Raw genomic sequence first — 27,828 nt, forward strand, 5'->3', positions numbered from 1 at the left:
ATAATTTATGTAATTATTACCAATTAACGATTGGTGAAGAATAATGCTTCAGATGTTTCTTTTATCCCAACTGAAGGAAGAAAAAAAATTAATTTTATAACTTTTCTTAAACATCACTCATAAACTTTATTAGAAAATTTTTCAAAAGGAAAACTTAAATATTTACCATTACCGAGTATAATTCATTGTCAAATGAAAATGCTACAGTTCCAGCACTGGTTGGTGCCTGGATTTGCCCACTGCCTGATCTGATAGATCAGATTTGTATATAACTATACTATTTGTTCAATGTATATTTTGTAGATAGCAGTAAATAATATATAAATATTATTATAAATATATATTTTATTTATTGCTAGTATATAAATTTTTATGTCCCAGTTTAAAAAGTCATTATTGCCTTTACTGCTGTGATTACTGATGCTTTTAATTTCTAATTAAACAAATTAATTTTTTCTCAAGTTATTTTTTATCCACAAAAGCCCACTGATGAAAATAAAAACTATCCCCCATTTAAAACAGTAAACATTTGTATTGAATTAATTTTTACTTTTTCTGTTTAAGAATATTCAAAATAGAATTCAAAAATTAGAAAATCACTTTTTTTATTATTATTTAGCACAGGTCAGACATATTACACTAACAACAGTAAAAACTTTACCGAATTTTACTCATAATTATATTACGAACTAACAATTAACTAACAAATATAACATGTTATTGTATAAAAAACAATTTCTTTCTTTTTTAAATTGAATTGTCATAAAAAGTCTTAAAAATGGCAGTCCAAGTCTTCAATTCTTCTAATGCCTTCTAAATTCGAAGAATACATTTATATAATTCAATTTAACTTATTTAACACAAATGTAGTATTATGATCAATCTTAAAATATATATTATACATATGATAAATGTTGTAAAATAATTGCAATATAATCATTTCGATTTGGGCTATTCTTTTTACGCTGATGTGACGTTCTGGCAAATCCATTCATGTTGAAGAAGGTCTTTGAGCTGCAATCGCTGGTGAGGCGTAATCACAAGCAACTGATTGAAAAAGAAAAATGATTAAAAATATTTTTAAAAAATAAAGAAGTGCAGAAAGATACATACTTTACGAATAAGATCACAGGCTAAATTGGAAACATGTGGTGGAAAAGAATAAACCGCATGAGTTATATTGTAATAAGTTTCTTTGTAACTTTTTGCTTCAAATGGTGGTTTGCCACAGAGGATTTCATAACACAGCACGCCACTGCTCCACAGATCAACTGTGTAGTCATGTTGCAGATTTTTAACCATCTCCGGAGGAAGATAGTCTAGAGTTCCACAGATAGTTTCTCTCCTAAAAATTTAAAAATTTCACTAGAAAGTTGACAAACTATGTAACAATTGGTAATCAACCTTGAGTTTGGAGCATGAACACTCCAACCGAAATCTGCAATTTTAAGTTGGCCTTCTGCCCCAAGCAAGATATTTTCAGGTTTGATGTCACGGTGTATTACACTCTTGCTGTGGCAATAAATTAAAGCGTCGGCCAATTGTTTTATTATAAATGCAGCCCTGAAATCGAACATAATTTTTTTAAACAAATTAAAGATAAAAAGTAGTTTATAACAACCACTTTATTATGTTTAAAACATAAATAGATATTATAACTACTTGTACGTGCCATATTAAGTATCCACAATAAATTTGAAATTCTAACTAAATGTATTTGTTATTGTTATATTTATGCCTCTTACCGCTTTTCATTAAATCTTTTTTCAGGCTGCTCCATTAATATTTTGTACAGTTCACCCATCTTTGCATATTCTAAAATAAGGTACACCCGTTTGGCATCGTGGAAGTAGCCATAAAGTTTAAGGATGTTAGGATGCCTGTGAAGAAGTTAGATTAAAATACCATATTTTTTTTTACCATTTAATCACCTTACCTCAGGTGAGCTTGGATCTCAATTTCTCTCCTCAGTTGGTGTTCTAGTTTAGCCTGTTTGACTTGAGACTTAAAAATGACTTTGAGTGCTATTATGTATTGTGACTGTTTCTCCCTTGCCAGGTAAACGCAACCAAATTTACCTTTTCCTAACGCTCGCCCAATTTCAAAGTGGTTCAAATCCCACTTTTTGTTTCTAGAACATTGCATATACATAGGGGCATTAAAAAAATAAAATAAAAATAATATAAAAAAATCAAGGCCTTTATTAACCCAGTAAAATGTACAGAAACGTTTTTATTATTAGTATGAGTAAAAAATTTACACTAGTGAACACCAGCACTACATAAACTATTCATCAATTGTCAAATCAAGGTCAAGGTTTGCCATGGTCAAGCAAAGTCCTTTCACAAAGGGGGTAAAGAGAAAAATATAAAGAAGTCATACAAGCCTAACAAAGCCAGAAAAAATGCTGGTCGTTGCTTCAAAAACCAAGGCACAAACAATTTTTCAACAAATTATACTCTGCACCAAAAATATGATTTACCAACTAATCTTAACCCACAGGGCTGTGGATATGCCAAGGCCAGCCTGCTGAACACTGTGGTTTTGTTCCAAGATGTTCTACCAATTTTGAACTTTATTTGGAACAATTACAACATATATAAAATGTTTTGGAGAGGTGATAGCTTTTGTGAATAGAAAGAAGGCTTTGCTTCAAAAGCCCTACACTTTTACATAATGGAAACAATTTCTAAAATGGATGTAAGTAAATACTTCCTGTCATACAGGAGGTATAATGTCCAACAACCATATGGTTGTCGTGGACGATGGTCAAACCTCTTTATAGTACATTTTTCATACTATAATCCATTAAAAAAAAACCCATACTCTCTGGCATTTATTTATGGTTTGGTTTAGGGCATTATTATGGTCTTGCATGGCAAATACAAAGGCACAGAATAGATTTAGTTGAGATTAATCTGCGCCCAATGTTGGTACTCCTAAACTACCAAATAAGCAAAGAACTAGAAAATTATCCTAAATCCAAGAAATGAAAAGCTTAATGCCAAGGAGTTGAAATGCTTCTGCATACTGACATCAAAGATTTCAATTGGAAAAAAAAAAAACCTAGGACTAGAAGACTATAATTACAGCATAACGTCAGTTTTCCAAACAACTATTATAACTAATTTGACAAAAATTATTCTCAGTGTTCACTGTTAAAAACATTTTCAAACCCAAAATCAGTTTAAAGTATTTGGATATTGCTCGAAGCTAAAAATTCAACAAGATAGCAACTGAAATACTAAAAAGTCCACCTTTGAAAAATAAATAAACAATTCAAAATATCTACTTTTCTAAATTCTTCAACACTTACACACTAGTGTTCTTTCCTTTTAATAAATGGCCATGGTTTTAATCAATTATGGTTTATAATTGATAAAATGAAAGAGCAATAAAATTAACAATATATGTATATAATGGCAATTTACCCATCATCTTCTTCTTTTGGCTTTCCATCAGGTTTTGGTGTTTGAACCAGATATTCTTCAGAGTTTTCCGATGGTTTGACCTGTTTTTCTGGAAGATCTTCAGGAAGTGATTCAACTATACATGAATCTTCCAACTCTTGGGGATTTTCCGTTTCTACGTTTTCTGTTTGCGCCTCGACATGGTTGCTTTGGTCAGCCAATTGAACTTGAGCAGATTGCACATCAGACATTGGGTTTTGCAGAGGTACCATCTTCCGTTTTGCCGGTTGCTTTGAATCAACTTTGGGGTCAGAGAAAGAGAATTGTTTCTTCACATTTACAGCCGGAACAGTTTTTACTTTCTCTTGAGGCTTCCCATTCGTTGTACTAATGCATTTTCGATTTAAACCCGTAGTAGACTGCGCTGCAGATGTGACTGGCCGGCTGCAACTAGATTTGACCAGACCCGAATTTACAACAGATTTTATCGGCTCCCTCTTGACTGAAGTTGGTTTGGTAGGATTTGCCGGTACAGAAGATTTCTTAAGATAACTAAATTTAAATTGTTCCATAGGCTTCAAATTTTGCACCTTAAGGTTCTCCAATCTGGCTCTGACTTTCTCTTGAGTTGAAGAAACGTTCGGCTTGAGATTCTGAGTTAAGGGTACCCTTGTTACACTGTTGGACCTCTGCTTAACATCCTTAATGGCCTCTAAGGGAAGAAAAAATCAAATCTCACCATGAAACTTATTTATGAAAATTAACACTACCATTTCTTGTAGAGGATCTCGACCGACTGTCAGGGATTGACGTTTTTACGAGTGGACGTTTTGGCTGAATCGGGACATTAGAGCTACTTGTACACCTGTGATGTGCAGGTCTACTTAATCTACAGGGCTGGTTATTTTCCTTTTCAGACATTTTTGCTATAAACAAAACAAAAATGATTTTGTCAGACACATTTCAGTTATTCATAGGGATGGTTAGGTATAGATATTCATATTTTATTAAGACCTATACAGTATTTTATAAGTAATCAATAAATTAATTTTTCATTATGCAAGTAGTACCAAATAGCTTTTTATGCTTTGCTTTTTGGCAGCCAGCAAGTGTGTGTAAAAGTAAAACTGATAAATAAGCGGGGGGGAACTTTAACAAGTAAAAAATCAACAAGTTTGTTGTCAGACTTTGAGAAGACTGAGGGATTATCAACCTTGTTTTCAAATTTTCTAGTAGTATTACATTTTTTCGCTGCAGTCATGAAAATAACTAATTTCTTCATATTACTTCATACTTAAATGACATACTATTAATGATTTTAAGATTTGACTGTTTCATATTAAATTGTGATATCTCTGTTTGAGGTCTGCAGGGAAAATAAGTAAAATTCTTTGCTGTACAAGCCTTAAGGTGAAATGAGCCTAAGAAATGACACCTTTATAAAAGAAAAAAAAACACTTTACTTAATTACTTTTTTGAATTTTTAAATGATCCAGAACAGCTCAATCTTATTTAACATATAAATAATTATTACACTGTTGCAATATATTCCATGTACCGATGAATTAAAGAACATTTTTCACTATATTGATACAATATCTTTAATGGAAGAGTCTAAAGTATGAAGAGACATTGCACTTTTGAAATTTTTAGTTAGGAGTCGGCAGTTAAGTTTAATTGACCCGATAAAGTAAATGTTTTTCTAAACCTATGTCACACCAGACTGCATCTCCCGATCTCGAAATAATCATTAATTAACGGTCACTAAAAACCACACATTAAAAATATACCTTAAATGTTTGGAGAACTTTCTCTTCCCAATAAAAATTAATTGAAAAAAATCAAATCTATAATGCATGCCTCTAAAACTTGTTTCTTGGTCTCCTGTAAATATTTTGAAAATGGATTGAGCAGGTTTTGAATCTAATCGCCTCAATTATGAACAATTTTTACAATTATTAATTCAAAATTTGTTATGGAAGGGTTGTCCTGAAGGTCTGTAAGTATGAGGAGACAACGCACTTTTGAATTTTTCAGAAAGATATTTCTCATTAAACAAGTAATCTTGAATAGCTCAATCTTGTTTAATATGTATTTAAACATTAAAAATATACCTTAAATGTTTGGAGAACTTCCTTTGTACAAATAAAAATTAATAAAAAAATCCAATCTATAATACATGGCCCTAAAACTTTTTTTGTTTCCTGTAAACATTTTGAAAATGTGTGATGATTAGTGACCGTTAATCGATATTTATTTACAAATTGTGAGATGCGGTCTGGTGTGATGTAGGTTTCAGAAAGAAAATGTTTTTCTGAAACCTACATCACACCAGACTGCATCTCACGATTTCTAAATAAATTTTGAAAAGGTTCAGCCAGTTTAGAATCTAATCGCCTCAACTTTTGAATTTTTCAGTGTTTCTCCTTGAACAAGTAATCTTGAATAGCTCAATCTTGTTTAATATACATTTAAAGATTAAAAATATACCTTAAATATTTAGAGAACTTCCTTTGTATACATAAAAATTAATAAAAAAATCAAATCTATAATGCATGGCCCTAAAACTTTTTTTGTTTCCTGTAAACATTTTGAAAATGGATTGAGCCAGTTTAGAATCTAATCGCCTCAACTTATAAACGATTTTTACAATTATTAATTCAAAATCTGTTATGGAAGGGTTGTCCTGAGGTCTGTGAGTACAAGGAGACAACGCACTTTTGAATTTTTCAGTAAGGTATTTCTCATTAAATAAGTAATCTTGAATAGCTCAATCTTGTTTAATATACATTTAAACATTAAAAATATACCTTAAATATTTAGAGAACTTCCTTTGTACACATAAAAATTAATAAAAAAATCAAATCTATCATGCATGGCCCTAAAACTTTTTTTGTTTCCTGTAAACATCAGGGGCACTATGGCAATGAGGAGGCGGACAGCCTGGCCAAGGAAGGTTCAAATACTGAGTTCGTCGGACCACAACCGGTATTACCCCACTCTTTAAGCACAGCAAAAGAGAGTATAGGTAGCTGGGGCATGAAACAATTCCTAAAGGAATGGAATATGTCCCCAGGATGCAGACAATCGAAGGAGTTTCTGAAGGAAATCAAACCTAAAGAATCGAAATGGCTATTCTCTAACTCTAGGAGGGGAATAAGGAGGCTGATAGGTATCCTAACGGGCCATTGCCCCTTGAGAAGACACCTCTTCATAATGGGTACTCTACCAGACCCCTTCTGCCGCTTCTGCGAAACAAAAGAAGAAACGGCCCGACACTACCTCGCAGAATGCGATAGGTATGCTAGGGAAAGATTTAATACTTTCGAAGGAGAGGACATAACCAAAACACTCCCCAGGATAAAATGGTCCACAATCCTGGGGTTTGTGAATAGGTCCAATAGGTTTATACAGGACTCGTGAGCCGACCAGGTCCCGGACCTTCTAGGGATGGGGTACGGGCCTACTCAGGCTTTTAACCCCTCGGGTCCTGGTCGCCCGCCCTGTGTAATATATACTGCCCTGTAAACATTTTGAAAATGGATTGAGCAGGTTTTGAATCTAATTGCCTCAATTATGAACAATTTTTACAATTATTAATTCAAAATCAGTTATGGAAGGGTGTCCTGAAGGTCTGTAAGTATGGGGAGACATTGGACTTTTGATTTTTTTCAGAAAGATATTCCTCCTTAAACAAGTAATCTTGAATAGCTCAATCTTATTTAATATGTATTTAAACATTAAAAATATACCTTAAATGTTTGGAGAAATTCCTTTGTACTAATAAAAAAAATCAAATCTATAATGCATGGCCCTAAAACTTTTTTTGTTTCCTGAAAACATTTTGAAAATGGATTGAGCAGGTTTTGAATCTAATCGCCTCAATTATGAACAATTTTTACAATTATTAATTCAAAATCTGTTATGGAAGGGTTGTCCTGAATGTCTGTAAGTATGGAGAGACATCGCACTTTTGAATTTTTCAGTGTATCTCCTTGAACAAGTAATCTTGAATAGCTCAATCTTGTTTATAATTTTAAACATTAAAAATGAGCAATAAATTGTCTAGTTATATTAAATTTTGGTTTTATGTAAAACTACGGATACATAATAGATAAGGATGGGGGAAAAACGATAACGGTCGTAACGGTTAAATATAAAAACAAAGGGAATATAAATTAATTAAACTTAGTAAATAAGCATACGAGCGATAGCGTAACGAAGGTAGGATTAGTTAAATGAAGTGTGAAGAAATAAGAGAGAAAAGAAAATGAAATCAAATAGGAAAAATGAAGGAAACACTTACTGATCTTCTGTTTACAAATGAGGAATTCGTAGAAAGATCCGTAAAGAGTAAATGTCTTCTGATAGGAATTTTTTTAAATAGAATAAAGACTGAAATATGGGAGAATAAATAAATATAACTGTTTAAGAAAAAAAAATTCCTGTTCCCCAAAAACCCGAGACCGGTAACGGAAACTCCTGTTCAAACGTGAAGGTAGAAGGGGAAAGGGAACCGCGGACGGGCCGACAACTAGAACCGCACAGGTGGAAAACATGGCAAACGATATCTCAAATCGTTCTCCACATGTGTATCGGCTTAGGTGATTTGTAATAAATAAAGACGACTTTCCGGCTCGTCGAAAGTGAATTTTCACCCGGCCTTTAAACGTCTCAGTCGAATTTTCTCTCTCGCCGGACACCGTGGAAAAAGTGGATTTTCCATTCTCTTCCTCGACCCCCTTCGACACGGCATTGAATCAGCGAGGCAGTGAAGATTAGAATGGTGGAGATCGTATGTACAAGTATAGTAATGATATAATAGGAAAGGACTATTGTTGGTTTAGTTTTTTATTACTTAATATAGTTCGGTTTGTTTCTCATTTAGACTAATCGGCCGGATATGCGCGTTTCTTTCCGTTTGCCCGTTTCACTGAGCGATTCCGTCGATTGAACCCGAAACGGTTTCAAGAATCAAACGAAGATCGAAATCAATTTAAACAAAAAAAGAAAACCTTTTTCCCGTTTTGATATCTTAGACATCGTTTTACCTTTTCCGGTTTATTTTCTTTACTGTCGAAACATTCCATATCTCTTCGTTGATTTTTCCTTTACTCCCCGGTTTTCCTTTTTTTCTTTTGTTTTGTTTGGGTTCTTTTAGACTAGGAAAAACTAGCTGGACCGAATAGGATAGCCCGGTATTGTGATCGCTCATTACCTATTTGGATAGGAGCTAACATTTTTTTTTCTCTTCCCTCAGATTCACCTGGAAACGATGATTGACATAACGATCAAGACGCTGGATTCCATGAATCACCAGTTTTCTGTACAGGATGATGTAAGTATCTTCCTTTTCAATGACGCGTCTAAAAAATCTCATTCATTTAATCGACCGTTTTGTTTATCAAAAGAAACAAAACAACACCCTAATAATTTCAAGTGCCAAAACATAAATAAGTCTTTTAAATACAAAATAATTCTATATTTATACATAGGCAATCATCTCTATGATTTAGACCTCTATGCCAAACGTCAGTTTATTCAACTGCACGAAGCATCTGTTTTCAAGTGGAAAAATCATGGAAGTCAAAAAACCTAAAAGGCCTAATTTCACCAGTCATTAACTTTTTTTTACAATTGATTTTTTTTTTAACAACCTACATATTTTGTATATTAGGGTATTATTAAACTTCATATTTAAATGTTACAAAAGAATAGAAAGAAGCCCAGTTATGCCTTGTTTCTTATTCAGTTTTTAATACATTTTTCTTATTCTCAAGAAGGGAAACAATGTATTTTTTAAAAAGTAATTGTGAATTTCCTGATGGGTGATTTACTTTTAGTCGTTGCTGATTATTTTGTTCTGCCAGTCCTCCTAAGTCTGTCAGACACGTTTCGTCTAATGTGGCCATCTTATCTGATAACTGATTAATATAAGTTCAAATCTGCATGTGAATGTACAGTAAATGTACAAGGTGTTCGGGTTGGCAAAAAAAAAAAAAAATAAATAAATAAATAAATAAAATGGGAGTAAAAAGTAGGAAGAAAGAAAAGAACACTTACTTCGCTTTTGTGGACTGTATGTTGAAGTGATGGAAGAGATCTGCAGTCCACGTTGTGAAGTTGGCTCCCAAATTGCAACAATGATGGTGACGTGCAGAGTGTATGGAAAACAGGAAATTGTGGACAAGTGGGTAGAGTTGGAATAGATGAAAATATTTTAAAAACTTCAGCTTCCAGGGATTTGGCTGCAAAAAGGCCAATTTAGGGTTTTCAAAAACTAGGGTGAGGTGATCAATTTAGATGTTAACGATGGAGTTTGATCATTAGAGATTGAGATAAGAACTGAGGGGAAAGGAATTAGGGTCGAAGGAAGTACGGGAAAAAAGGGTTAAAGCCTACTTGATTCCGCCATGTGCCAAACACCGGGGAGAGGTGGCCACAAGGCTTGCACCCCAAACAGATCTATTTGTTTTATAACTCATTGGCCAGCTTCAGCTTGTTAACCAATCAACATAGCCTGCAGCTACTTAATTTAGTATCTTGCTTGCATTTTTCCTCTCCTAGTTGCAAGAATCTGCACCTTCAAAGACCTTTATAAAAACATAAAATGTGCCGTCTCCCTGGCAGTATCTGCAGTGTTTCTTCTGTCTTACTCTTATCAGTACAGGTGCCTTAGGCGGCAGTGCCCTGTCAGTAGGCCAACCAGTATCCAAGCTAGGTTGCAGTTCCCTTCCAGTAATTCCCTTGTTAGTTTTGCAGATGGCCCTTCTATAAATCTCTTTGTGTGCCCATGCCTGGGGTATTATTACACCAAACTTTGGACTCATTGAGTAAGGATCCATTTTAACATATAAACTCTTTTGTGGCAAGATCCTAGGCAACAGTACAGGACTCTTGAAAATGAGAAACAGAAACTTCGCGTGTCTTTGAATCGGCATTGACCGGGATTTTTTAATCAGTTGTTGACGATGGCTGTGGTAGTTTAGACATAATGGTCCCATAGTTACAACAGTCCAAGGTTCAAATCTCGGCTTTTCTCTTGATGTTTCTATGGCTCCTCAAGCTTCTTTTTAATTCATAATTGTGTCTGTGATGTTTCAAAATCCATTAATATGCATCAGTAGTGAGTGAAAAGCAAAAACATTTACTCTATTGTATCGTGTTCACAATTTCATTAAAAAAAAAACTGAAAATTGTCAGTGTTTCTGAATTTTGCCTGTCAACATCGATTGTGAAACATTCTGTCAAATCCATATTTGCTTAGTGGTCATAATTGACCATATTAATTATTACAATTAATTATTCTTTTTATCTAAGGTTTTTGGTTGAGATCAAAAATCAGTGTCATGAGCAGTATTTGAACCCACGACCTTCTGCTCAATATGCCGCTGCTCTAACCATTTGAACTATAGTGACATTGATTCTGTGAAATGCTATGCCAAAGAAAAAGTGACGTTGCCAAATTAAAATTCAAAAATTGTCCAATTTTTTTTCCCCGTGTAGAAATGTGTGGTGATTAGTGACCGTTAGTCGATGATTGTTCGGAAATGGTGAGATGTGGTCTGGTGTGATGTCGGTTTCAGAAAAACCTTGTATTTGTTAAATTTAAACGATGTTTGTAAATCCTAGGCCCTGAAGATAATCTCAATAAAGATCGAAACTTTGGCATGATAAAGAAAAGGTTTTTCTGAAACCTACATCACACCAGACCACATCTCACGATTTCCGAACAATCATTGTAATGTTTTTTGTTTGTTTTTTCTTTGCTTGTAGGGTTTTTCATAATTAAATAATTAAGCCAAATTAAATGGATTTGTCTTAATTTTAAGTGTAAGCATTTTTATCGTCTCGGCGTTGGTAATTACAATTGCTGTCATTAATGACAAACTAACTATTCTGTTATATATGATATATATTAATAGAAGGTGCCCACGTGTCATTAATGATAGTTATTTTTAATAATAGTGCTAAGTAATGTGATGTCCTGGCAAAAGTTTAGTAGCCATTACGCTTGGTAGAGGCCAGCAGTTGAGCTACTACGTGCAGTAAGCTGTTGTCATTCGGCTCTAGAGAAAAAAATGGCGTTTATCCTATCTCCAAATCGCATATCACTGAAAGTCGATTGATCAAATAGTTAATAAGTAGTGATGTTAATTTTCATTTATTTTCGAATCGAAGTGTGTGGTTTTGTTTGAAATAAACTCCGTGTGGGAAGATTTGTTTCCGTGGATCATTATTGTTGCGTTATGTGCGTAAACACAAATTGTGAGGTTAACGATTGTCACAATATTATCGGTCGAATTTGTTCTAGTGAGAACGCAAAGTAGTGTAAAGTTTTTTCGATAGTACGCTGTAATTGTAAAGAGGGAGTGTGATCGATTTGCCGGATTTGGCGAGTGTTTTTATATTCGTTGACTGCGTACTATCGTGACATGTCATTAACCGAGAGGATGTCGGAAAAAAATCAAATAACTCCTCAGCCGATAGTTAAAATAGGTCATTACATACTTGGCCAGACGCTCGGTGTCGGAACATTCGGCAAGGTGAAAATCGGCGAACATCAACTTACGAAGCACAAAGTCGCCGTGAAAATTCTTAATAGGCAGAAGATCAAAAGCTTGGACGTAGTTGGAAAAATAAGACGGGAGATTCAGAACTTGAAGCTCTTCAGGCATCCGCATATAATTAAGTTGTACCAAGTCATCAGCACTCCGACCGATATTTTCATGATAATGGAATACGTATCAGGCGGAGAGCTATTCGACTACATAGTCAAACACGGGAAGCTGAAAGAATATGAAGCGAGGAGATTTTTCCAGCAGATAATATCTGGAGTCGATTATTGCCATCGTCATATGATAGTACACAGAGATCTGAAACCTGAAAATCTTCTTCTGGATCACAATTTACATGTCAAAATCGCAGATTTCGGCCTGTCCAATATGATGATGGACGGGGAGTTTCTCAGGACCAGCTGTGGCTCGCCGAACTATGCAGCACCGGAAGTCATTTCCGGAAAGCTCTACGCCGGCCCTGAAGTCGATATTTGGAGTTGTGGGGTCATTTTGTACGCACTACTCTGCGGGACGCTTCCTTTTGACGATGAACATGTACCGACGTTATTCAGGAAAATTAAATCTGGTATATTTCCCATTCCGGATCATTTAAATAAATCTGTCGTGAATCTTTTGTGCCACATGCTGCAAATAGATCCCATGAAGAGAGCTACAATAGAGGATATCAAGAAGCACGACTGGTTTCAGAAAGATCTCCCTGCTTACCTCTTTCCTTCACCCGTAGAACAAGATTCTTCAGTCATTGATACAGACGCTGTTCAGGAGGTGTGCGAAAAATTTGGGGTGAAAGAACAAGAGGTGCATAATGCTCTTCTTTCAGGAGACCCTCATGACCAGCTGGGAATAGCTTATCATTTGATCATAGATAACAAGAGGATAGCAGACGAAGCTGCCAAAGCCGAGTTAAAAGATTTCTATGTTGCTAGTAGTCCTCCTCCAGTGTCTTTCAGTCCGAATGAGCTAAGCCCTAGTCCGATTAGGCCTCATCCTGAGAGGATCGGACCTGCTCTAAGAGACAGGGCCATGAATTCTCTCAACAAAGATGGTGTTAATGAAATTGGTCGCAATGCTAGCACCCCAGTGAAAAGAGCAAAATGGCATCTTGGCATTAGATCCCAAAGCAAACCTTGTGACATCATGAACGAAGTTTTCAGGGCTATGAAAGCTCTAGACTTCGAATGGAAAGTCATCAATCCCTACCACGTTAGGGTGCGCCATTCTACACCAAAATCTGAAGATGAATACACAAAAATGTCATTGCAGCTTTACCAAGTTGATTATAAAAGTTACCTCCTTGATTTTAAAAGTCTGGGCAGCGAAGAGGATCCTCTACCGATGGAAGATATAACAAATCTTCAGCAGACGAGTGGACATCACACGATGGAATTTTTTGAGATGTGTGCCAGCTTAATTACTCAGTTGGCCCGATAGTTTGGGTACTTAAAAGTACTTTATGTAAACATTAAATGTACAAACAGCCGCTGCTGCTAAATACGATCATTTAAGTCATTTATGTAGTCATAAACTTGCAAGAAAATCATTGTTCCTCAAATTAAAATCTAAAATGTTATTGTTGTTAACAAAGCATGCAATAAAAAAATAGGGTTAAAATAACAGTTGAATGTTGTAACAACAAAAGTAAAACTATTTCTTGTTATTGAAATTTAATACATCTGCTAATAAATGTTGTAAATATTTTACATTTTTAAATAAATCCTTTATCTGTTTATACACGGAACAAGTTATAGAAACAAAACATCATACAGTACAATTGTAATAATATTTTTCCATTTTTAGCTTTTGACGTTTCACAAAAGCATTATCAGTAATAGTTATTTATGCCAAGCGCTTGGGGATTATTGAGAAGAAATTGGGAGTAAAATTGTTGTACTTGGAATAGATTGGGATTGGAGGTTAGTGTGGTATTTTTTATAGCTGGATTTTGCAACTTCATTTAAAAAGGGAACATTTAGGTCGTACAATTGGAAACATAGAACATGTTAATATTGGAACTAAGGATTTGTGGTTGTAAGGTCTGAATTATGCGGAGATTGTAAAGGTTTGGGTGAACCCAATAGTTCGACAATATTCCTTATTGGTTTTGGTGAGTTAGTAGGCTAGTTTTAAAAAGCTAGTAGTTTTAAGTAATAAGTCCTTCAGTTCTATCGTTTTAAGTTAGTAGGGATTTCAGGTGAGCCGTTTGTCTATATACAGCTCTAGGTAGTAAATGAAGTTTTCAGCGTTAAGGGGTGAGGTTTAATAGATTGTAGGTAGTGATGAAGGTTTTGGGACTTTGTGGTTTTTAGTCTAATTCGCCATTTTTCGAACCATTGTTCAACATAAGTTGTCTGGAGGATTTGATGAGCTATAGAAGAATAGTGTCATCAGTACAGTAACAATCTTAGGATGCTACCATGAGGGACTCCCATGTCCACTCTATACAAAGGAGATGATACAACCTATACTGTAAAGTACTTGTTTGCTGTATATGCTATAGTAATTAAGGATAAGGAATGTGTACAGGGTAGGATACACTTGAATTTCCTGAGCAAACCGAGGTGCCAGTTTTTCTTGAAAGCCTGTTCTAAATCGAGAAAGACACCTGAACAGCATTTTTCCTCTCAATGGAGGATGCTATGTCCACAACATAAGGCACTGTTGAGGGGCTAATTTTAATATAGAAAAATAGGGAAAACAAATTTATGTTAAATCAGTGTCTCCTCATATCCATAACAAGTATAATATTAATGTGTGTTTTTTTTAGTTGTTTAATATTTTGTTGGATTTGTGAGGAGCGATCAAGAAACCAAGCCTCCAATCCAACAAATTATAATATTAAAATTGATTAACTTTATTGTACAAAAAATGATGCAAAATACATTCTAATGAAAAAATCTCTATACAGCATAAATTCACCAAACATAGTAAATGCTTATGTCTTTTTTCCCATATAGAAAAATATTTAGTATTGAAAAATTATGGTTCTCATCAATGTGTAGAGATTAGTGACCGTTAATCTATAATTATTCAGATATCGTGAGATGCGGTCGGGAGTGATGTAGGTTTCAGAAAAACATTTTCTTTATCGTGCCAACGTTTCGATCTTTTATTGAGATCATCTTCAGGGCTCAAAGTGTTTGTCTTCTGTGTAATTGTGCCATCCTTGTGTGTCGTGTTGAGAGTGCCCACTTTCTTCATTTTTTGTTCTCATCAATGCAAATTTAGCCTCAATCCTTCTGTCCTCTCACATTGATTTTTTTTATTATTATTAGCAACTGCTATTTGCAATTTGATCTTTTTCAATCATCCTGGTCTGCCTATCCTCACTATGTTGGTCTTGTCAGATGCGTTTCAGCAAAGTCAAATCAAAGCTCTTCACTGAAGATGACCAAATGTGTCTGACGGATCAACACAGCAAGTATTGGCAGGCCAGGATGATCAGTAACATCCAAATTAAGGTCCATCTCCCTGCAGACCATACAGAGAAATCTCACAATTTGTTGAAATTAGTTGATCACAGAAGTGGAAATTCTATTTACTTGGCAAACAGGTTTATGCGAGATAAATGTAAATTACTTTTTGTTTTTGCTTATTTACTGTAAAGGCTGGGTAGTGTAAAAAGAATTTTTAGATTTACAAAGAATACATAAATGGATGGTTTGCATTCGGACATAGTATGACATTAATCACTAATGTTCATTTATAGGATTTTTTTCCGCGTTTTCACATGTTCACTGTGGGATCTATTTTAGGTGAATATTTCTTGAAATTTGAGACGATCTCAATTGAAAGCATGACTCCATGGTTGCGCTGCAGTGAACATGTTAATATTTTTGTTTTAAAACATAAACTATGAATAAGTGTGTAAAAAAATTTTTGGAAAAAATTGAATAAGTGGTGAACAAAGCACTCATGGTGTCAGGAGCTTGGCTCATAAATGCCTAACACAAAAAATCAATTGAAAGGGAGGTGGCGTTACTTCATATTTACAAACTTATAGTAAAAACTGAGTTAAGTCAATTTAAATTGCTCTCTTGAATTCACTAAGTCTTACATACTTATTCACAATGCTTACAGAATTTTTTTATAAGGTTTAATCTTTATCTTGATTAAAAACTCAAATAAATCTGAAGGGTTTAAGCAAGCTCACAATTTATTTTTATTAATTTATAAAATAGGATTTTTTTTTTGTTACAGTTACAGTATTTCCTGTTTTTAGATCCTTACATCATATTTTGTTTATTTTTTAGTTAACTGTAAAGAAGTTTAAAGAACAAATTGCATCCCAAGTGAATGTTCCCGCTGAATCACAGAGGTTGATTTACTGTGGAAGAGTACTTGTTGATGACAAAAAATTAGCAGATTATGGTAAGTTATAATTTATTAAGTGTATTAATTTGACTGAAAAATATTGCTTGGAGATAATTTGGTTTGAAAGTATTGTAATTGAAACAATATTTGATCTTATTTATTCTTTAAATTGTTAATATACTTTCATTTTCCAAGCTAGTGTAATTTCATTAATGAAAATAGTACACCTCATGGGAAACGTTAAAAAATAATTTATTTTTAAATAGATGTTCATGGAAAAGTTATTCACCTTGTACAAAGGGCACCTCCTTCGACGACCAGCTCAGACAGTGGAAATGGAGGAGGAGAAAGCAGGTCGACACAGTCAAGAAACGTCGGTTGGAGACCGTTTAACCAGACTGTACGTTTGGACGGAGCAAACGGGAATGCAATGTATCTCGGTGCTATGGCGTTTCCTGCTGAGCTCATGGATGCTCAAGGGATCACTGTGCCTCAACCAAGGCAAGGACTTTCTCAGAACAGATTTTCCGTCTGGAGGACCATGCTTCGCAGAGCAAGGAATTTGCTACACCATTTGGAACATCCGACTCAAGCAGAACCGCCCCCTCCTCAACCAACACAAAATGTTAACACAACTCATACTACTAGTAACCTGTATGCAAATCTAACAATATTTTCAATTATTTATATATTTTTTCATAATATAAAATTTACTTACAATTTCAGAGATCACATTGCTATCGTGGCCCAAGCATTAACTGAAGCTGTAACTAGAGCTACTGGAAACAATTTACCACCCCCAGTTATTAACATAGAATGTAATTATAATTAATTACTTTTTTTTATTCTATAGCTGTAACTTTTGATTTAATATTTCCGTGTTTCAGTTGCAGCCAGAAGAATGGATTCAAATGAATCACCACCTGGTGAACCAGCTGCAGATACATCCTCTAGCAACAGCCCAGATGAGTTATCAAGCTCCGCATCGATAAATGATCCATTGCTCAAGTGAATATTCTTTTGTTGTTTATTTTATGTTTATTTCACCTTCTGTTTGTTTTAGTGTTCCGCCAGAGGTAGAGAGGCCTACAAACAGTGAGCAGTCTCCTCCCGCTGAAGGGGAAAGCACTAACACGAACAGCAGAAATGGAAACAGGTCAAGAAGTTCTAATTCAAGCTCTACTGCCAACGCAGCCGCTCTTGCTGTTCTTATTGACCAATTGAGGGATATAAATCAGAGAATCACTCCATTCTTGGACATGTACTACACTCTAATGAGGGATGATCCCCCATTAGAATATCCTGTAATTTTTTTTTCCAAAATAATATATATTATTCATTCATATCAATATGAAGTAAAATTGGTTTTTATTGTGATTTTTAGAATGATACTCAAAGGGTTTTCAACCAAATATCAGAGTTGATGCACTATATGGCGCATACTTATCATGCACTGAGCGATGTCATTTGCGATTTCAGCCAACCTCCTCCTAGAACACTCCGTTGTCGCCCTGTACTTATACAGCACTCTGCAGTTCTCCAGGCAGGAGTTCCTATTCAGGTGATCTCTGAGTTTAAACATTTATCATAACAGGGGTTAAATACAAAACATTTAAATGAAACAGAAATATAATAGAAAAGGCTGGTCAAGATAAAAGAAACATGTTCAATTGTTTTCAGGCTTTTAGCTAAAAAAAAATAGAACATGCATGAAAAATTTTAACATGAGAAGTTTAAATCTTTTTGAAGATTGTCCAAATTATAAAATAACCGTGTTGATATAAGAGGGTGAAATAAGGTTTGCTCCAACATACAGTCACAAACTAGTTGCTGCATGATTTATTGACTCAAACATTCACTGATCACAGATTAATTCTGTTGAAACGCTTTTTTTCTGATCTTGAAACAATGAAATATTTTGAATTGTAAATGGAATTAGGGATCAGAAATATTGTTAAAAATGTTTGTAGCCCAAATTTTGTAACCTAAATAAATCAGCATAAATAATATATATCTGCCCAAAATTTCAATTTTTTTAATACAGGGTTTGATTTTATCTATTTCCACATATATCACGATCTGGCACACTGTTGGCCAATTACCTGATAGAAATTAAGCAAAGTTTGCTGTTCCCATCCCTAAAATTTGATGCGGATTTAACTTTCCGGGAATTAAGATGTAAACAAACCGAAAATAGAATTCTCTTGAAATAATGGCCATCTTGAGGTCTCCCTCCCATTGTCAAAAGTTCTATGTGCTTATTGTTTTGCTTTAACTGAAAAATTAATTTTTGTGAAGTAGTCTGGTTGTGGAAGGAAATAGAGGCTTCATTTAAAACACAAAAATAGTGTCACCTTGCGCTGTTCTATTCCCTTTCAAAATGAATATGCACTAGATTAAAAAAAATTCTATATTAAAAGGAAATTGTTCAATTATTAATCGGGTGATGCCAATACATTCATTCTGTGTATTTTAATATTTTTAGAGAAAATTATATTGCATTTTTGAAGGTTTTTTTTAGTACATATATATAGCATATTTGAGAGATTTTTAGTGCATGTTAGAGGGCTGTTTTTATTGCATATAAAGCCGAGCCATAGTTATAGTTCTGATTTGATAAGCAAAAACGTGGGAAAACGTCTGCACATGACTCATTGCCAGTCTCTAACCAAGATCTCGGGCTATTTTGACAGTCAAAAACCAATCACAAACATGGCCTGAAACCACGTAGTAATGGCTGTCTGACAGTTTGAGCGTGCATTTTTTAACGTGTTGGGATGCTTGAACTCAACTGAGCATGTGCCCAACAGTTTGTATGCTTGTTGGAACAAACATAATCACCAAAAACTTGGCAACTATCTTTTATTTAAAACTCATACAAATTCAATATTTTGATCTGTATATTGTATCAAAATTGATTAGTGGTACCTTTAGATGTGTTCAATTTGTTCCATTCCTGAATTCGTAAGTAATATGCTTTTTAGATCATTTTTCCCATTGAAATGGTATTAATTTTCATACCAGCCTTCAAAAAAAAAGAACTCCATTTTTTTATAATAAAGTATTTATAATAAACAAATAAACAAAATAAAACCAAACACATACAAACATTTTTACATGTAAAGAAGGATCTGAAGAGATAAACAGCTTATACATAGCTTATACATAGTAAAATTAAATGTTTCATTTACTACACTTTTTCCATAATTAATATTTTATTAATATTATTATTAGTAATAATGTTAATTAATATTTTACGAATTAAAATATTTTTGGTTGGGTACTGAGGGGAGCCAACCAGTACTCTACCAAATTTCCTCTTCCCAATAAACTACTGTTGGGCTTATAATCCACAAAAAGGACAAATAAAATTGCCTGAGAAACAAAACAAAATAAATTAAAATTTGTTTTACAAAAAAAATACAATTTTCTTGATTTAAAAAAAAAAAAAAAAACTATAGAGATTACTCTTTTAATATTACAAGTTCATTTCTCTCAAGTTCCTCAGTTGGCCATTTATGCACAATTGGCTTAATTTCTTTCATACTATCTCTAAAGACATTCCATCTTGCCCCCCACTTTCGTTTGATAATGTTAATTTTAATTGAATGTGTAGTTTTAGTATTTATTTATTTTTTTGAAGCGCCTTACCAAAATTGAATTAACAAATTGGCTCACGCTCTTTACTGTTGAAATCAGGTTGTGCCATGTCGCGGGCAGATTAAATGCTGTTATATTATACACCCTTTAAGAGAATCAACTACTTTGTAGTAACAACCAAGGCCTGATATACCATGTATAAGTACACAGCATTAACAAAACAACTGATGAATTTTATTTTCTTCTTTCCTTTTTATTTAGTTGTTTTTATTTTCTGGAAATGGCGAGGATCAATAACCTTTTTTCCTTTCTATTCCTTTTATTTGACCGCAATGCATAACTCTAGTTGTGTATAAACCCCTTAAAGCCATGAATAGGGGAGCCGGGAAGATGGTCCCTAAATGCATTGCGGTCCAAATAAAAGGAATAGAAAATAAAAAAGGTTGTTGAGATCATTATCCTCACTTCATTGTTCGATTTTAACTATTGAGGCTGAGACACACATTTGATTTGAAGAACTTCTAATTTGTTTTAGCAATTTATTAATTACAAGGCAATTTTCAGTTGAACTTGGGTGCGGTAAGCCATTCAAATAGCCAAAACCGAGGTACTACAGCCTCCAACACTGATTCAGAACGTAACACCAATCAGCCTTCAGCTGGTGCTACACCTTCAGCCCAAGGTGAAGAAAGAACTTCGAACGCATCTACCTCCGAAGAACCAACCAGAACACCAGAGCCTTCGACACATTCGACAAACAGATCTACAAGTACAGTACCATATTCATTGTTCTTATGCAGTTATTATTTGATAAATATCGTTATTAATCCAATGATTGTCGTCATGAAAGTTCAAGAGTGAAATTTTCAAATTTGTGTTTAATTTAGTCTGTATTTCAATTAAAATCCGAAAGATTGTTGTTTCTGAAACTATACCAAATTATTGAGCTGCCTTAGGTTTTGAATTATGGAATTGCCCTACATTTAATGTTTTTAAAAAAGTGGGTATTTCTTTCTGAAGTACAAGTTGACTTAATTTGAAATGAAATGTGAGGGGTGAATGTGTATGAAAGGCCACATTGATATCAATTCTTTTATTGTAGGTGAATATACAGTAATCTGAACAAACGATTACATGGGTTGTTCAGATTATAGAGGATGTTAAAAAATTACAAATGCAAGAAAAAAAATTACAACAACCCTTCAATATTTATTCTTGCATACATAATAATAAACCTATTAGAATATACTGTCAATTTTCTTTTAAATGCAGTTACATTATACACCCATTAAGGGAATCTGTTCTTTAGTAACAACCAAGGGATCTGAAACAGTCTATAAGAAGTACACTGCATTAACAAAAGAACAATTTTTTTATTTAACATTTTCTTGCTTCTTCTTCTTTTTACTCACTTAGAGCAGTTGGTATATCTAACATTTCATTTTTTATTAGTGAAGGTAGGTGAGGGGTTTATTGAACATAAGAAATGGTCGAAAATTTATAGTCTAAGCTTCTTCGTTTTTCGTACGACTCTACTTCTTACTCTCTCATGCTCGCTTCTCTCTCTCTCTCTCTCTCTCTCTCTCTCTCTCTCTTTCTCTTTCTCTTTCTCGTTATGTTTCTCTTTGTTATTTTACTTTAAATGCATTACAAAAACCATTTTATGGTCATCGATTATTTCACATTGACAACACAGAGCATAACTACAAAATTATCTTTAAATTAAATCATCTTGTGTTACTGTCATATCATAAATAAGAAAAAGTCTACAAATGAACAAAAAAAAAAAACTATGTAATATTATATTCATAAATTTTTCATCACAATAGTGACTAAATGCTTGTTATTACTTTGAAGGGAAAAAAAATCAATGCTGTTTTCCAACCGCCTTCATTTCATTTTATTGTTTAATTTACATTTAAACTACCTTTTGAAAGAAGTTTATGGAAGGAGGAGTCTTAAACTTAGGGTTTTATTTATTTAGGTCAGATGAATTTTGTACCAGCAGGTGAGTTTGAATTCGTTTTGGATGTCGCGCATAGTGCCGAATTTGTCCCAGATACTGGTATTGGTTCTCTTCTTGGAGGACGAGGCGAAAACGGGGATGGCAGAACTTCTCGAGGTACTTGAATGTTGTTTTAAAGCAAAAAAAAAAGTTAAAATCATTTTAATTTCATATTGACTAATGTCAGTTTTAGTTATAATTTTTCACAATTAATTTGTCCTGTAATTTCAAATTTAAGTATTTGTTTTCTAATATTTCCATGCATTGTATATTTTAAATAAATAACCAATTTTTTTATAATTAAAGCATGCCATTTGGTGGTTTAATGTTATGCAAATAGTCACACAGACTTAACTCCCTCCATTTTACTTCATTAATTTAAAAGAAAAAAAAGTATAAAATTCCATAAACAGCCTTGATTTTTTTTTTAAGTTTAATTTTTTTTTTTATCATTTAGTAAATATTGTCATATTGTGAATCTTCCAACAGGTGAAGCCCAAAATATAATCCAGTCCCTTGTTGATAATATCATGAGCCAGACTGTTTATGAGATCAACACCCAATTGGGGGGTGGAAACGGTTCGTCACAAATGGGAGAATCTGGAAGCACATCTAATCGAATCCAAGGGAATTCAACCGCCGTCGCAGCAGACGGGAATGAAGAGACCAACAGAGAAGAACAGGAGACGAGCCCCAACCGTACAGAAAGTAATATCAGAAGTTGTGTATTCAATATTCACTCAAATGTTACAAGGCCCGAAAATGAATTTCCAAGCAACTCTTCAGGTACCACTGGACCATTCTCTTCAATTCCAAACCAAGTGTGGTCTTCTACTGAGACATGGCCGACTACATCAACAAATACCAGATCGACTACAAGGCCCCATGTTCATGTATCACCTGGATTGCAAGGTATATAATTAAAAAAACAAAATTTTTTCTGTGAGCATATTATTTCGTTGTACCTTTCATTACTATTTTAGACCAATTCAATTTTTCTCCCTACTTTTTGTTACACATAAACTGTTGGTCTTGAAGGGTCTGGCAAAATAAGCAATTGGGTTTATTTCAATATAAAAATAACTGAATAAAAAATATGTTCTTTACAGCACGCTTATTTGCAGGAATTGGAACTGCAAGCATGCATGGATTTTTTGATCCTTTCCTACCGTGCAACTCGCACCACATAAGAAGCTCAAGGCGCAGGAATCAAAACCAGCAAGCAGAACAGCCATCTGGCCAGTCAGCATCAAACAACTCGGCAAACGCAGAAAACACAGAGGCTTCGGGACCTTCAACTGGCAGCACTACTGAACGGTCGACCACCGCTTCAGGTGCAGATGAAATAAGGGCAAGGAGGCCGAGAGATGATTTCTACGGATTGTTAAACCGTATGCTTGATCGTTAGTGATTTGTTATTAGTTTTAGTTTTCATTTACATTTTTATTAATTGTCACGGGTTTTTTATAGAACACACAACAACTAATTTACGTCCGACCGTGCCAAGGAATTTAAGGATGATGAGTGGTGACCGTTTTACAGGAGAAAATAATACAATCGTTTTCCATATTCCAAATCACGTCACTGTTAGTATTTATAATTTATTACTGCTACAGTTCACAAGAAGTTTTTATTTCTTAATCCTCAATTTATTCTTTTCATTTTGTTTCCTTATTTTTTATTTTTATGGATAGTTGAATTCTTATTTATAGGCTATTTTGAAGGTGGTTAAAGACATTTTCAATCTACATTAGTATTGAATTTTTTTTAGCCACCTTAAAAACGATAATAAGTAAGAAGAATTAAATTATCTTTAATTGATTTCTTCTTAAGGAAACATATAAACTATAACTGATTATTCAATTTTATATTATTTTAACACTAGAAATTGTTAAAATAAAAGTATATTTTTATGAAAGCTTGAATTTTAATGCATAAAAAATCAAGCAATAGCAGTTAATACTAATACAAATAATTTCAATATTTTATTGCTTTTTTTTAAATATTTTTAGCCTCTTCCTCGGCTTACACCATACTTAAGGATTGTTCAAGATGCCGTGGACCTCAGGGATCATCCCAACCTAATAGCTGAATTGTTTACGATAATTTCCTCAAACATTAGACTTTTTGACTTCTGGGCGTGTGATGCGAGACAGATCTTACTTTCATTGAGAACTGGGCTTGTTCAGTTTGTCAGAGAGACCCTGTTGAGCGGTCAAGTGAGCCCCGAAGAAGTTAGTGATGCTGTTGACAGACTAAATTCAGACCTCCGGCCAGCCTTTCGGTCTTTTCAGGAATGGCTACAAAGCATTCATTCCCGCTACGATAACAATATCAATGTTGTGGAGTCTCTGAATCAGCTTCATCGTTTTTACTTGCCTAAGATAATCTTTGATATTTTGCAAGAAGGTAAAATTTATCTATGCCCTAATTTAGCGGATGTTTTCAAATCTATTGCATTTTTCCAGATGAGAATTTGTATTTTCAAAACATTTCTAAGCATTTGACTGAGTATGGCCAGCATTTGACAGGTCTCATTGAGCATCTGTGCCAGTTTGGTGATGGACCAAGGGACATGCTTGAAACAGCTTTTATTGCTCTAGGGGTATGTTGCTTTACTCTATAATATCTAAATTAAATTGTACATCACAGCCGAGTTAAGAATTTTTAAATAATTTATTAATCAATAAATTTTTATTTTGTGTTCCCTCAATGCTGTGACAGTACGGTAAAATGTAATGTCATTAAAATAGGCCTGATCACTTTGGCTGTGATATTAAAGATACAATTAGAATTTTGTTATATTAAACTGTTTCATTTTTTTTCTTTTTCTTCCAGTCATTGGTCCTTGTTAGCGTGCCAGGAATGGACACAGCGACACGTCATCACTTAGCCCGCGAACTGCGATTATTCGCTTTTTCAATGATTCCTTCGAATGTCTCTATTCAGAGGTTCCTTGTCAGGACAACAACTCCTCCAGGTGCTCCTAGCTCAACACCAACACCAGCAGGATTGACGACTAATGGCAACGTGCCATTGATTGAGATACTGATACCTAGTTCAAGCAGGCAAGCTCCAGCACCTGTACCCCCACCGCAACAGGCCACTCCAGCTCCACCGGCACCTATTCCTCCCGTTGCCACTCCGCAGCAACCACCCCCGCCTGTTCAGGTATAAAAACTATTTAAACAAAACTCAACCATTTAATATAAATAATTTTAAGCCCTTATTTTACACTTGTATTTGAACTCATATAAAGGTTAACACAGAAGAAATAAAACCAGGACAACTATTTTTTCAATCCAAATTAAAGAATTGGTTTCACCAGGGAATTGAGCAGCTGACAATTCATTATTGAATACAATAAACTATATTTCCATGATTGAAAGTAATTTATATTTGGAAATATGACAGCAGCTGATGTCTGCTCTGTTGCTAAAGTATATTGATAAAGGATTAAATTAATTATAACCAAATATAATTATTAATAAAGACAGAAGCACAGACAAAGAAAAAATAACAATCAAATACCATTTTTTTATATTCATTTTAGGCTCCAAAGTGTATCAAAACATCTGTTCTTATAAATTACTTAATTTTGTGTTAGATTATGGTGAAATAAATTAAGGAGTTTGGTCTTTAGCCAAAACTGTAAAATTTCATTATAAGGCATTTTTTGTATCAAATCTTGCTTTATTTATGTATTATTACTTTTACAGCCTATGGAAGTGGAAGATCCGTTTGTAGAGACTGAAGGAGTACCTACTGCCGAACAGATAGCAGAGCCGCTGCCAGATGTAATCATTGGCGCAGAACAGTGGCACAACCATGTGCCTCCAGTAAGCGAAAGCTCTCTATATTTTCACTAATAATTTCTGCCATAGATAAATGATTTTTTTTTTCTAGGATTGGGTGCCAATCATAACAAGAGACAGGGAGAGGCAGAGAAGGCAAACTGCCCAAGGTGCTCTCAGCGAAGCGTATTTGTCAGGGATGCCAAGCAAAAGACGCAAAGTGGTGACTTCTACAAAACCACACAGCAATCTTGCACGAGTTATTTCTGGTAATTTAATTCCTTCTTAGTTTAGTTTGAGGATATTACTGGATAAAGTAAGTAGAGACAATCTAAAACCGTTCACAAAAGTTGTTTAATTAAGGAGAATTAATAGTATAAAGCAATTAGAATAAAGAGCAACTAAAAGTTTCATCATATAAGAAATTTTTATTCACTTTTCTTGGAACTTAGATCGAGGTGTGCCATTATTTTGGCTTGTCTTTACAGACAGATCTAAGACCAGCGAGGGTGTGGCTTGTGCTGTGTATCACGAGTATTCATCCACGTCGTGGTCGTTCCTCCACACAGCAGAATCGTACGCTATTTCGCATGAACTGGGATGGTTCGAGACAATGGTGGCTCTGCCTATCTTGTCTGCACTAACTCCGTCAGCGTGGTTACGGTCTGTGACATTTTCTCCATTGACCCTCTTACACTCTTATTGGAGAGATATGAAGCATTTCAGCAAGAGGTGATTGTTGTCTGGTTACTTGGACACATGGAGAGTGTGGATGGATTTGGCTTTGGAGGCATATCGCATTGGTGGTTGAAATGACCTAGCTGTTGTTAGCGCCGGAACCCAACATCGTTGGCTGAATGGTTTAGACTAAGGCCTGCCCTCGGAGTGGATGATTCTCGAGGCCTGCCGGTAATTTATTGTAAATCACAATTGCTGGTGGAAGTGAAAAGTTAGGCTTAGAAAAGGCTTAACTCACTTTTTAGGAGTAATGTTTATGATTTGTTAGTTTTTTTTTTTTTTTTTTTTTTTACAATTTTCTTCCTTTTATTTTCATGTCTTTTTCTTTCAACAAGTCATTCACTAATAATAATGTTTTGCAGAGAGCATGACTACAGCAATGGGAGCTGCTGGTGTTTCACCTGTAGAGAGTGTAGCAGAGAACGCCGGGACGGACATGAGCATCAGGGCCGCTTACAAGGAACAAGTGAGGACCACCGTTGAGGCCAAGCTACGGACAAACCCCGACTACAAACCAGAAAAGTACCCAAATGCGGCCAAGCTCTTTGGCCCCAAGTAGTGTACAACTAACAAAAACAAATCTTCAGAGTTTTAATATTTTTAATAGTACATACAATTATTATAAAAATAAAATAACACATTGAAAATTTGTTTATTTATAATTCTCGTAATCGAAAATAATCTAATACAGTTTTTAAAGAAATAGCTTATTCCTTTTTCTAGTCTTTTTTTTATTTCATTATTTCTTCCTTGGACCGATTGAGATGGCAATCTGTAAGAAATGTTTATCTTATTCCAGGAAAAAATATATATTATATTTAATATATATATAAACGTTAGGGAGTAGATAATTTCTAATGTAAATTTACAATATTCTGAAATACAAAAAAAAAATCAATATATAACGTGCTTGCCAATTATACAACTGTTGATAATTAACTCATTTTGTTTAGTAAATATATGTAATATTGATAAAATATATTTAAGCGTTTTTGCATTAAGATTACTGATGTAACCATAAAATGCTCTTAACTCTTTTAGTGTGCACAAAACATCCATAAAAAGTGATTATTTTTATGATTTACATGTAACATAAGTGTATCTTTTATCAATGGGAGACAGGTGACAGAATTAAAGTTATAAATGTACCATTCCATTCGCAGTTTTTCTTTTCTTGTGACTTTTATTTTGTAAAATTGAAAAACTCTGTAAAAAAATATATAATTTTATTGTCTTTTTCTTTTCTTTTTTAATTTGTACATTTGACTTCAGTACTAGTTTAAATAAAGTAAGGCAAATTAATAGTTTTAACGTTATAGTGTGATTTTTAACCTTCCTCTTCAACATAGAACACTAAAAAGAAAAACAAATCTCAATTGACTTTATATTTT

At 34.1% G+C, this 27,828-nt stretch overlaps 3 protein-coding genes across 10 annotated transcripts; 2 read left to right on the forward strand and 1 right to left on the reverse strand.

Annotated features, from left to right (window-relative positions):
- Positions 1-649: 649 nt before the first annotated feature.
- On the reverse strand, positions 650-7,932 carry LOC106674371 (aurora kinase B-like). The gene is made up of 8 exons (XM_014407027.2): positions 7,717-7,932; positions 4,181-4,336; positions 3,432-4,122; positions 1,937-2,131; positions 1,746-1,880; positions 1,405-1,563; positions 1,114-1,345; positions 650-1,047 (listed from the first exon to the last, which is right to left on the reverse strand). The coding sequence occupies exons 2-8, from the start codon at positions 4,329-4,331 to the stop codon at positions 961-963; spliced, it is 1,650 nt and encodes a 549-aa protein (XP_014262513.1). The 5' UTR covers positions 4,332-4,336; positions 7,717-7,932; the 3' UTR covers positions 650-960.
- Positions 7,933-8,066: 134 nt separating this feature from the next.
- LOC106674324 (large proline-rich protein BAG6) lies at positions 8,067-27,292 on the forward strand. 8 transcript variants are annotated; one of them, XM_024228506.1, is made up of 20 exons: positions 8,168-8,608; positions 8,671-8,748; positions 16,240-16,357; positions 16,567-16,954; positions 17,027-17,118; positions 17,188-17,308; positions 17,364-17,604; positions 17,685-17,861; positions 20,465-20,669; positions 21,885-22,022; positions 22,395-22,613; positions 22,692-22,817; positions 23,015-23,308; positions 23,376-23,491; positions 23,918-24,314; positions 24,374-24,510; positions 24,744-25,076; positions 25,625-25,744; positions 25,812-25,968; positions 26,800-27,292. In XM_024228506.1, the coding sequence occupies exons 2-20, from the start codon at positions 8,686-8,688 to the stop codon at positions 26,994-26,996; spliced, it is 3,639 nt and encodes a 1,212-aa protein (XP_024084274.1). In that variant the 5' UTR covers positions 8,168-8,608; positions 8,671-8,685; the 3' UTR covers positions 26,997-27,292. The 8 variants fall into 8 exon arrangements, with proteins under 8 accessions (XP_024084272.1, XP_014262464.1, XP_024084273.1 ...); XM_024228507.1 differs by having other exon boundaries at positions 8,169-8,608; positions 23,030-23,308; XM_024228504.1 differs by having other exon boundaries at positions 8,067-8,608; positions 22,395-22,817; positions 23,015-23,296.
- On the forward strand, positions 11,449-13,699 carry LOC106674381 (5'-AMP-activated protein kinase catalytic subunit alpha-2). The gene has a single exon (XM_014407037.2). The coding sequence runs from the start codon at positions 11,846-11,848 to the stop codon at positions 13,418-13,420; it is 1,575 nt and encodes a 524-aa protein (XP_014262523.1). The 5' UTR covers positions 11,449-11,845; the 3' UTR covers positions 13,421-13,699.
- Positions 27,293-27,828: the final 536 nt, after the last annotated feature.

The sequence above is a fragment of the Cimex lectularius genome, unplaced genomic scaffold (assembly GCF_000648675.2).
Source record: "Cimex lectularius strain Harlan isolate CLEC.00 unplaced genomic scaffold, Clec_2.1 scaffold220, whole genome shotgun sequence".
In the NCBI taxonomy this organism is placed as follows: Eukaryota; Metazoa; Arthropoda; class Insecta; order Hemiptera; family Cimicidae; genus Cimex; species Cimex lectularius.

What these genes read in the sequence shown, in the direction of transcription:
- LOC106674371 (XM_014407027.2), bottom strand. Translation starts at nt 4,331, where the DNA reads ATGTCTGAAAAGGAAAATAACCAGCCCTGTAGATTAAGTAGACCTGCA. An exon ending in GAGATCCAAGCTCACCTGAG is followed by an intron (nt 1,881 to 1,936) that starts GTAAGGTGATTA and finishes ACTTCTTCACAG; the next exon opens with GCATCCTAACATCCTTAAAC. An exon ending in GTTCATGCTCCAAACTCAAG is followed by an intron (nt 1,346 to 1,404) that starts GTTGATTACCAA and finishes TTAAATTTTTAG; the next exon opens with GAGAGAAACTATCTGTGGAA.
- LOC106674324 (XM_014406978.2), top strand. Translation starts at nt 8,686, where the DNA reads ATGATTGACATAACGATCAAGACGCTGGATTCCATGAATCACCAGTTT. An exon ending in ATATTCCAAATCACGTCACT is followed by an intron (nt 23,492 to 23,917) that starts GTTAGTATTTAT and finishes AAATATTTTTAG; the next exon opens with CCTCTTCCTCGGCTTACACC. An exon ending in CAGCTTTTATTGCTCTAGGG is followed by an intron (nt 24,511 to 24,743) that starts GTATGTTGCTTT and finishes TTTTTCTTCCAG; the next exon opens with TCATTGGTCCTTGTTAGCGT.
- LOC106674381 (XM_014407037.2), top strand. Translation starts at nt 11,846, where the DNA reads ATGTCATTAACCGAGAGGATGTCGGAAAAAAATCAAATAACTCCTCAG.